General features: G+C 45.9%; 1 protein-coding gene across 1 annotated transcript in view; it reads right to left on the minus strand.

Annotated features, from left to right (window-relative positions):
• The window catches only part of CNN1 (calponin 1), a 38,004-nt gene extending 34,519 nt beyond the window's left edge, over positions 1-3,485 (minus strand). Inside the window, exon 1 of the mRNA XM_080988315.1 lies at positions 3,329-3,485. Within this exon, the coding sequence (XP_080844441.1) occupies positions 3,329-3,391 (63 nt within the window). The 5' untranslated portion in view covers positions 3,392-3,485. The remainder of the gene's footprint in view (positions 1-3,328) is intronic.
• Between the last annotated feature and the right edge of the window lie 8,103 nt (positions 3,486-11,588).

The raw sequence follows: 11,588 nt of genomic DNA on the forward strand, positions 1-11,588 counted from the left end.
CTCATCCTGAAGCAAAGTTCTTAACCCGAGGTACTATTTCTGGGTTAGTGGAGTCTGTAACCTGAAGCGTATGTAACCTGAAGCGTATATAACCTGAGGTACCACTGTACAGTTATCCTCTTCTCCTTTTCCAGCCAATGCCTTGACTTCCTGAGTTAATCTTTCAGAGTACCAGGGTCCATACTTTCTAACTCATAGCATTTTGATGACTGAGATGTAAAATCTGAATGGCATCCCCTCCCCACTGATTAACATGGGGCAGGGGCACAATCTAGTGGAAAGTGCTTCTGCATAAGCCTTCTTAAAATGAACAGACACTGTGTGCATTCAGTTTTGCTAACCTTGCACAGGAGAACCCTCCTGCTGGATTTTGCCTCATGCAGAATTATGAAGAACAGGTGGGGGGCCCTCACAAAACCCACAAGCCCCATTCCTAGTTTCCCTCTTTTAATCAAACATGCTCCCATGACTTTCTTTAAAAACCACAGTTAAAGCACTCAACGAATGCAGCGGCCCAACATGGCCTGTTCCCCATTCCGTCCCCCTTAGTGGTACCCTAGGCCTGTCACCTGAAGTGGCTGCCTCTTTCTGCCTCTGGAGAAGAGTCATCCTTCCGACGGCTAACACACCTCAAGTCTATACCCTGAGGAGCGTATCCGCTCACATCTTTCAGCCTGGACACTGAGGTCCAGCTCCGTGGTCCTTCTGGCAGTTCCCTCACCGCGAGAAGTGAAGTTTCGGGGAACCAGGCAGAGGGCCTTCTCGGTGGTGGCGCCCACCCTGTGGAACGCCCTCCCAGTAGTTGTCAAGGAGATGAATAACTGCACAACTTTTAGAAGACATCTAAAGACAGCTCTGTATAGGGAAGTTTCTAAGGATAGATGTTTTGTTGTGTTTTTAATATTTTGCTGGAAGCCGCCCAGAGTGGCTGGGGAAACTCTGATGGATGGCTAATAATAATAATAATAATAATAATAATAATAATAATATAATAATAATAATAATAGCTCTGTGACCACCTGCTGGTCAGCTCACAGTATGGCAGAACCGTTTGTCTCAGGCTGAACCTCCTGGTCTCTGACAGGCCTAAAACACACAGGATGCCGTTGTTGAAAGAGAATCCCTCCCCAAGCATTAACTGGTCTGATCCAGGCCCTCAGACAGAATATTTGTGGGGAAGGGGTCTTAAAGATACATTAAGGGTGAGGAGCAGCAGGCATCACAAGCCCAAAGTAAACCAGCCATAAAAACCTCTCTTTTGTCATATGAATTGGCACTACTGAAGGTGCCACATAATACCCATTTTCCGCATTTGTAAGGACTCGGGCATTTAGTGTGGCAGTTTGGAACTCCCTGCCTATTGAGATCAAGCAGGGATCTTCACTGTACAGTTACACTGTACAGCTTCAGGTTACATACGCTTCAGGTTACAGACTTCGCTAACCCAGAAATAGTACCTCGGGTTAAGAACTTTGCTTCAGGATGAGAACAGAAATCGCGCATTGGTGGTGCGGCAGCAGCAGCAGCAGCAGGAAGCCCCATTAGCTAAAGTGGTGCTTCAGGTTAAGAACAGTTTCAGGTTAAGAACAGACCTCCGGAATAAATTAAGTACTTAACCTGAGGTACCACTGTACAGTTTTCGGCACCTGCTAAAAACCCTCTTGTTTAGACAAGCCTCCCCTGGTGCTTAGAAAGCTGAGGTGATTTTAATCTGCTTTAGTATTTTAACTTCAGTGTGTTTTACAATATGCTTGTTAATTTTTCACAATTTTATTTCTTTATTTTGGATTAAGTCCCACTATGTTTTGCTCCCACCCACCCCACAAGGAGAGAAAATGGAAAAAATGTTTCGCCAAAGGCAGATTCCAAAATCTAGAAACTGTCATTGGTAAAGAGGGACCTCTGGAGAAGGTGTTCCTGCAAGTTCTTCCCAGCATGGCTGCTGTGATAGGCTTTTGTCATGAGTGGTTTAGATGGTGCCAGACCAGGGGATTGGAGTGGGCATTTTCAAATGTGAAACGGAGGCTACAATCCTATGCCCATTTACCTGGAAACAGACCTCATTTAATTCAATGGGACTTGTTTCCAAACAGACATGTAGCAGCAAAAACTCAGGTTACAAGTGCTTCTCTTCTATGTGAACAACAACCAGGCATGAGAGAGACTCAAAACCTTCGTGTGAAAAATTCCTGTTTGACTGTGAATGTCTTTATCTTACCAACACTTTCACATCTGTAAAATGGGTAGAAGGAAAAAAACAACCATGATCTAAGGTTGTTAATTATGCTGATCTTAGCTGTCCTAATCTCTTTCTTTCACACACTCTTTCTTTCTTTCATGCACTTTCAGGTGTGTGAAACCTTTGGCCCTCTAGATGTTTGCTGAACTACAACTCCCATCAGCCCCAACAAGCATGCCCAAAGGCCAGGGATGATGGGAGTTGGAGTTCAGTAACATCTGGAGGACCAAAGGTTCCCCACAGCTAGCTAGCCCATCTGTTCTTTAAGAAGGCAGTGGAGCAGCTAAGAATGCGAGTAGGGCTGTGGCTGGTTCAAATCTCACTTCAGTCCCAAACACAGTAGGCAGCCATAGGCAAACAGCTGTTCTCCTTGCCTCAACACCTCCATCTTCAGCGTGGGGAATATTGTACTGCCCTAGTAAGCAGGGCTGTCGCAAGGACTGCAGAGTCTGAGGGAGGGTGAAGCACTTGGAAGGTTTGAAATGTGCTACACGAAAGAGAGGCTCTTTGATGCCCGAATTGTTCATCCTGGCAATTGATGGATCTCCATTGCCCATCATCTGTGGTACTCATCCCACCCTCTGCAGGTAACAGGATTGTCCCAGAGGTCATCATTTGAGTTTGCTTAGAGCCTGTAATTAATTACTTATTACCATTGTTTCAGAGTGCTTGTTTCCCCCCCATCCCCATGTCCATTTGGGGGGATTAAAGAAAAGAAACAGACCACATCAAACAAAAACCCCGAGAACAGAAACAAAACAGAGTTGCCATCTTAAAAGTGATTTAGGTGTCTGTTTCTGCTAGTCCATTCCAAAACCTCCCACAGCCTGTTTCCTGAAGCCTTGCGTGGTTTTCCTCCTTGCCTTTGCCCTCCTACCTGGACATGTTGTCGCATCCTCCCTATTCCCTTCTCTGAGTGAGTAGGTACCATGAAACAAAATGCCCTGCTGTCCTGCGCAGTGCTGATGTTATTAGATTTGTAATGCAACAGGCAGAAGTCCCACTCCATTAGATTATGAAGAACCGCACAACTCTCAGTGCTAGGACACACACACACCGCTCCAAACCAGGCACTGTAGATGTCCTTACCTTATTCTTGACTTCAGCTGACATGCCATAGGCTGGGCCCCTGATGAAGTGTGTCGCAGACATGTTGCACACGTGCTGTCCTCTGCGCGGTTTGCTCTCTCTGTGTGTTTTGGTGCCTTCCTGGTGCACGGCGTGTCTGCCTCTGCGATGCTTTCCCTGCAACTTTTAAAAACTCTTGGCTCTCCGGCTCTCCCCCTCCTCCTGCCCAAGGGGGAGTCCTTCCATTGGCCAGACAGCATGGCCAATCGCCACCTGCCAGGGATGCTGATGTCAGCCTGTTGGTATTAAGAAATGATGGTGTCATTTTTTCCACCTTGGGGGGCTTGGGGGGCATCCAGTTCTTCTGCTGACTCAATTCCCTGATGGATGTTTTAAATATTTACAGAAGCCCTTGTCACTTCTGAGCATGTGAAAAGAGGGGAAGAGTCGATGGATCTGACTGGCAAAGCATCCCCTGCCCATAGCTCTCCCTCCCCGGTGGTAGTGCAACCTCCTGCCTCTTTTACTCATTAGTTCTGTCCTCTTTTTCAACCTTATGCTTCTGTGTGGCTCTTCCTCCTTTGCATCTCCCTTCCACTCCCTCCCTTCTAGCATCTTTCCCAAGCAAAGCCTCTACGCCACTCACTTTCCTTTTCATACATCAAAACCCAGAAGGAACAAGCTAGAAAAACAGTCCAGTCATCCAGAGGGCAGCACTCCGCTGTTTGACCAGGCCTCCCTGACCCTTTCTGCCCCAGTTCCCTTTGCTTTGTCATCTTCTTTGGCTTTTGAGTCTCACATGTTGCTCTGCTAGCTGCTCTGCTCCTTTCCCTTTTCTTTTCGCAAAGAGCTTTTGCAAACTATCAGCATGAAACAAGAAAAGTTCAGCTCTGTACTTTTTTTTTCCAGCAGCAGCAGCAGCAGTGGCTGCTAAACAGTCCTTTCTCTATAAACTCGAAGAATCTAAATAGACAAGAAAGCTGTGCAGAATGAAACTACAGTGGTACCTCGGGTTACAGACGCTTCAGGTTACAGACACTTCAGGTTGCAGACTCGCTAACCCAGAAATAGTATGTCGGGTTAAGAACTTTGCTTTACAATGAGAACAGAAATTGCGTGGTGCGGCAGCAGAGGAAGCCCCATTAGCTAAAGTGGTAGCTCAGGTTAAGAACAGTTTCAGGTTAAGAACAGACCTCCAGAACGAATTCAGTTCTTAACCCGAGGTACCACTGTACTGTTCAGAAATCAGGCATGGGAAGGGAACATTTGACTGAGCAACTTACTGATTTGCTGAAGCCACCAAACCGGTACAGACAATGGTGGCATTTCAAGGTTGAGCAGGTTTTGAGATGTTATCGAGAGACAAGAAAGAATATTTAGCAGTGTGCAGCAGGGGAGCAGGACTCTCCCCAAGTTTAATAAACCCTTCTTCATTAAACTATAATAAAGAAAGAAAATATTTTTTTTCAGAATATCTCAGTCACATCTTCATACCAGTTCTCTTGACACGGATGTGAAAAAGCTAGCAGAGCAGCTCAGCTCTTCCAGTTTCTTCCTGATATATGTGTGACAGGACAGTTTTGGCCTAAGCAGTTCAGTTGAGCCTCAAGGTTGTCAGATTTGGCATAAACATCAGGTGGGGCAGCTGTTTCCAGCTGTACTTTGCCTTTTAAAACTCACTGGTGGGCGTTGGGATAAATCCTGTTGGGGCCTCCCCATCCCACTGTAGATTCAAGGATAACCATCTGCTACAGCAAACTGGGTTGTGTCTGGACAATCATGGTTTCCCAAGCCCTTGCTGGCTGGGAATCTGCCTTGATGACTTCTAACCTTCACACAACACCCATTCCTTATTGCCGCACTATTCCTAAAGCTGGGCTCTACCTGTTAGCAAATCTTGTTAAAGAGCCCCAGCGCTTTTTGTCCCATCCCTCACTTCCTTCGAAGTCCCCAATTCCCAGCTTGTGCTTCTGGAGTGACCCCAAACTTTGACACGGCTGCAAGAGACTTGAGGTCCTTTGCCAAGCCAGTGCAAATAAAGCTGCCCAGCCGCAGCAGCAGCAGCAACAGCAGCAACAGCTTTCAAAGTTCTCATAATTTCTCCTCCTCCTCCTTTGTGACCCTTGCACTGAAATCAAGGATTCTCCTGGTTTTGGAGAATGCATGACCCATGTCGTCTCTGTAGGTGGGCCAGAGACCAATCCATGGGTTGAAGTCGACCCTTTCCAATGTGGACCATGAAAGGGAGAGGGACCATTACTGCAGGAAGCGATGCTAGAGAGGTGTGATTGCTGGGCAAAATGTTATCTGAGGCCGCTAGTATTTCTCTCTAGCAGAAGGGACTTTTTGTGTTTCAGGGAATCATTGATCAGTGGCGTGTGTGTGGTTGAGAGGGGCAATTGCCCCAGGCACATTTTTTTTTGGGGGGGGGAGCACATCAGTTTCTCTCTCCCTGCTAAGAAGACCCTTCCCCACCAACATTGCTGCCAACGCCGCCCAGCCCTGATAGGAACTGTTTCCAGGTGGGGCAGGCATGACTCTGCTTCCTTTGGGGGGACAGGAGAGGAGGTGGGAAGACCACAGGGGCCTACTGCACCCTCTGCTAGTTCTTGTGCCTTTCCTCCTGGGCTGCACAACCTTCACTACCGGGCACTATGGAGCAGTGTTGCTTCTGCCAAGTGGGTGGAGTGCATATGTCTGTCTGTGCTTCCCCACCCCCGGCTGCTGGTCCCAGGGCTAAGTTGGTGGTGGTTTGGGGGCATTGGGAGTTGTACGTCACCTTCCTTGCCCCGATCACTGGTAACCCATGATACACCACCAGGGCCGCCTTAAGCATATGTGGTGCCGGGGTGCAAAGATCCGCCCAGCGCCCCTAGGTTGCCCAGAGTTGTCTACCTTTTCTGGGGGAGATAACCCCCAAAGTTGTTTACCTTTAAGACGGTTGCGGGGCACAGGGACTCACAGCGCCAAGCAACGGGATTTGTTGCTGCCGTCGGCACTGTCAGCACATGGCGGATCCCATCCAGAGATGTTCCCTCTGCTGCCGCTTGCATTCCCCGTCGTTCTGCACTGGCACCCCGCGTTGGGCGGTGCTGGGAGCGTGTGCTGACAGCGGAAAAGCCAGCAATGGAACCCGCAGCTCGGCGCATGCAACAGGATGCATCGCGCAGCACCCACAATGTTACACAGCGCTCTGGGCGCAGCACCGAAACAGTTAGCCACCATGCAGCTGGGGCAAGAGCCGACAGCTGAGCGGAGCAGAGCAGAGCCCGTCGGAGCGCTGAGCTGCCCACAGCAGAAAAGCCCATGGTGCTTCAACAGGCTCTGCTCTGCTCTGCTCAACTGTCGGCAGCTCTTCCCCGGACTCCAACGCTCCTGGCGCCCCTGAGAGCCCAGCGCCCAGGTGCAGTGCACCTCTAGCGCCAACGGTTAAGATGGCCCTGTACACCACTGTCGTTGATCGTGCACTTGCTAAACGAACAAGAAAGAAGAAAACCCTCAGCAAACCAATAGACAGCCTAGAATTCTTTTGCAAACTTTTGACTTGTCTTTCCTTGTAACGTTACCGTAGGATAAACTCTCACAGTAATTGATACAAGAATTAATAAACAGTGAAATATAGTCTTGTTAAAATATTGCGGTGCTTACTGCTAGGCTTACATTTAAACTCCACGAGTTGCTGGGATTTCCTTTTACAAACTCAATAGCCTTCCCTGCATCTGCCAGATTCCATCACCCCTCCTCTTCCAACTGCTGTGAAAGTTTCTGGGATCAGAAACACCCAGAATGATTTAGCGTTGCTTATTAATTTATAAAGCATTCTTAGCATGCAAAATACTTTGTGACTTTCTATAGTTTGCCCCCCTTTAAAGTGGAACTTGATAGCCAATCTCTTGCCACATCCCCCCCCCCTTTTACCAATACCCAATCTCTCACTTGTAAAAACTTAGCACCCCCCCTTGAGACCTACTTTATGGAGGTTGATAAAGTGCTGTTTTATTTGTCCTCCTCAAACTGAGTCACAGTAATTTCCATTTTACAGACAGAGGAACTGAGGCCTAAGGCATTCACCGAGGGCATGCATAAAAATCATATACAGCTAAACACTAATTTGAAATGAGATTGAAGTCCAGTAGTGTTGAGACTCTTACATTGTAGGGGGGTTGGACAAGGTGACCCTCCAACTCAGCAATTCTATGATTTGTCCCCCATGCAACATTGGTTCTGAGTTTCTCTGTGGTTTTAAAACTACAGGGTTTTAGGTCTCGCGCGATAACATGCAAATATTTCCCCAAGTCATTCAATGCTTTATTTCCCATCAGTTTGTGAACTGACTTTCATACTCACAAGCACAAGAGGCCCAACACCTGCCTTATAGAAAGTTTTCCTGCTTTGAAGGTTTCAGCAAAAGGAATGAGAGCTTTTTTAGTTTAGAATAATAAATCAAAGAGGTGACATTATGGAGATTTATCAAGCAATGCGTGGTTTGGAGAAGATGGAGACTGAAAGGTCTCTCTTACAACACTTGAAATTGCAGTCACCTAATGAAATGTTGTAAGGGACGCGGGTGGCGCTGTGGGTTAAACCACAGAGCCTAGGACTTGCTGATCAGAAGGTCGGTGGTTCAAATCCCCGCAACGGGGTGAGCTCCCGTTGTTCGGTCTCTGCTCCGTTCTTAACCTGAAACTGTTCTTAACCTGAGGTACCACTTCAGCTAATGGGGCCTCCTGCTGCCGCCGCCGCACAATTTCTGTTCTCATCCTGAAGCAAAGTTCTTAACCTGAGGTACTATTTCTGGGTTAGTGGAGTCTGTAACCTGAAGCGTCTGTAACCTGAGGCATCTGTAACCTGAGGTACCACTGTATTTTCATCTGTAAAATGTTGGAGGGTAAAAATATAAAGGTAAACGTAAAGGATACCTGGATGGTTAAGTCCAGTCAAAGATGACTATGGGGTTGCGACGCTTATTTCACTTTCAGGCCGAGGGAGCCGGCATTTGTCCACAGACAGCTTTCCAGGTCATGTGGCCAGCATGACTAAACTGCTTCTGGCGCAATGGAGCACCGGGACCAAAACCAGAGCATGTGGAAATGCCGTTTACCTTCCCGCCACAACACTACCTATTTATCTGCTTGCACTTGTGTGCTTCGAACTGCTGGGCTGGCAGGAGCTGGGACAGAGCAATGGGAGCTCACTCCATCGTGGGGATTTGAACTGCCGACCTTCCGATCGGCAAGCCCAAGAGGCTCAGTGGTTTAGATCACAGCGCCACCCGCATCACATGTTGTAAGGTATGCAATATGAAGAATATATTGTTTTCTCGTGCTGCTTGTGGACCTCTGGGGAATCTCTGGGTGCCCTGCTCTTGGAAACAGAATGCTGGATTGGGTCGGTCTCACCCAACAGAGCTCTTACTACATTTCTATGTGCTTAAAAGTCTCCTCTTCTGGTTCAGCAGCATTGTGAGAATTAGGAAATCACATTAAACCAATCGTAGAGCTGCAACAGGAAGGCAGTAAGTGTGGACTACACAGTAGATCTGGGGAACCATGCTACGCACAACTTTTCTTTAACAACAAAAATAAATCACACCTCAATGGCACCTTAAATTTATCTATAGTTCTCTGCCTTGACTCAGAGATCCCCCTTTCCACCTGCTGATGCAGATGATACTGAATCAGAGATCGGAAAAAACTACTTATTCAGTGTTTCCCAATGCTTTGCAGCCTTGTGACACACAGCATAGAGATTTGGCCTTTTATCTCACAGGTCTTTGTCACCATACAAAGTCACCTTGAACTGCAGCTGCCAGGCAAATATCCCCCACTGCCTATTGTCATCGCTGACTGACACGATCCACCATTGTTTCTTACTACTGAAGTAATTTTCCTTTTCTTGCTTCCTTTAAAGTGACTTAAAAATTAATTCTGAATTTTATCATTGTATATTTTTATGAAGACCAATTGCTGGTGTCTGAGTGGACACACTTTGCTCTGTCAGTAACATTATTCATTTATGTATTTTGTTAGTTGGCTAAAGCAAAGGACTGTGGAGTTTTGTTCCCTCATCAAGTTGCCAAAATTGAGAATACTTCATGCAAAGGCTTATATTCTGTGGAAAGGTGATGCTGTGGACTGAGGGTTCAAATCTATCCCTTGAAATCAGGGGTGTCTGCTAGCCCTGCTGCTATCTTCTCCTATTTGCCATCTCCCTGTGATTTCTTCACTTTCAGATTCAGAGAAAAGGGGACTGCTGGATCAGTCTTTCCACACACAAAATTTTTTTCCTTGTCTGAAGGGGGAAAATGGCCCTCCACAAGATGTTGTTTATTTGGAATTGCAAAATTGAAAATTTAATTAAAATTATCAAAAACATTTTTTTTTTAAAAAAGCTTCCCTATGCTTCAGATGTATTCTAAAAGCCAGATAGTTGCTTATTACCTTGACATGTGATGGGAGGGCGTTCCACAGGGCGGGCGCAACTACCGAGGGTTGATCTTTCCTGTCTGTTTATCTTTCCTGGCTATTCCATAATTCAGCTTTATTGGATAACCCCTAGTTTTACAAGGGAGATCCAATTTCTTCAAGCCATATATAATTTTATACACCTGTATTGTGTCCCCCATTACTCATGTTGTAAATAAAAATATGCCCTTTTCCCTTATGGGGTATCCAAGAGCCCATATAGAGTCCTTACATAGGTTCCCTATTGGTAGGAGAAAATAACAGAGGCCAACCAGAGAATATTGAGAAGCAAAGCAGCTAGTAAGCTTGATCTTTATTAACCTGTTGCAACAGGGTGCTCCCCTCACACGCAGGAGAGGAAGAGGACCCAGAACAATGGCCTGCAAGGCCTTATAAAGACTTTTGAAATTCCCATTCTCTAGATCAGGACCACCCCCAGAAACATTATGCATACATCACAGAAGGGGTGTAACCTAAGACCACCCCTCAGATACATCCCCCTACATCACAGAAATTTAAATATTGTTTTTCTCCTGTTGTTGTTTATCTCCTGTCTAGCAGGTTACTTGATTGGATTTCCTGGGGAGCCTGGCCATTCTTTTGTAGTGGTAAAATACTTATTTCCTGGGCCAGGTCACAGGCTCACACCTTATTCAAACAGACATATCCTTGAGACAGGATTTGTGAGGAAAGAGACAATGGGGAGGCTTTTCCAGGATTTGTTCAGTTTAGGAATCAAAATGGTTCCAGATTGGTCTTCCTGTGTTGATCTATGTACGTGTGGTTATGAACGTTGCCATATATCTAAAACCATAAAATTCCTATCACATTATTCCCCCCTTTGGGGCTAGAATTTTTCTTAAAAATTTTTGCCCCACAAATAATAACATCATATGTTGTAAATGGATGCCTTTGTATGAATATATCATATAAAAATAACACATGTGTTTTGCTACTAAATTACTTGTGGCATTCTAACACTTTGGGACAGACCATTTACTCAATAGTGTTCTATGCTTTACCCCTAGCAGGAAGGTCCACTAATGACTGAAAAATGCAGTTGGTGTTTTGTCCTTCGCCATTTTTGTGTGTTTCTCAGGTGTCAAGCTAGCTCTTCTGTGGTCTCACACTGACAGTGCTACAGCAACACATCCTGTCTGTTGAATCCCCTCAGGGCTTTCATTTAACCATGTTGCCTGGCATTCACCATAGCTGGCACAGGTTTGGGCATCTCGTGAGGGAGATGCCTTGGCCTTGGCCTTTCTATGGGATTTCATTATAGGCTGTGGTCTTGCACTCATGGGAAGTTGCTCACTTGCACTTAAAGGACCAAAAAGCTAATTGCAGCCTGGATACACTTGCCCAATTCAAACTGAGTCCAATTTGAATTTATCTTGCCCCATCGTTCTCAACTCTTCAAACCAATCTGTTAAAAGAAAACCATTCTTAAAAGGGCACTTTGTCCAAATAAGTCAATTTAACTCTATAAGGGATCATTCCTGCTAAACCAAAGCATTTGCACCTTCATGTACCTGGTGTTTTATGGATCCAGAAGTTTGTCCTTGGCAAAACGAGGTTTAACACATTTTAAAATGGATAGGGAAAGTTGGCAGAGTGCCAGGTGGAACAATGTGGTTATAAATTGAGCTAAACATTGGACTACACAATAGTGTGGGCTATTAGAAAGTATAAAATGCATGAGAATTCTCCATTGGTGTGTAAGCAATAAGACATTAAACATAAAAACAATTACACACAAAAAATCCCACCCCCCTTTGTGGAAATCACACTGTCCAGACACATTTCAACATTCCTAC

The sequence above is a fragment of the Podarcis pityusensis genome (assembly GCF_964106645.2).
Source record: "Podarcis pityusensis genome assembly, chromosome: 17".
Taxonomy (NCBI): Eukaryota; Metazoa; Chordata; class Lepidosauria; order Squamata; family Lacertidae; genus Podarcis; species Podarcis pityusensis.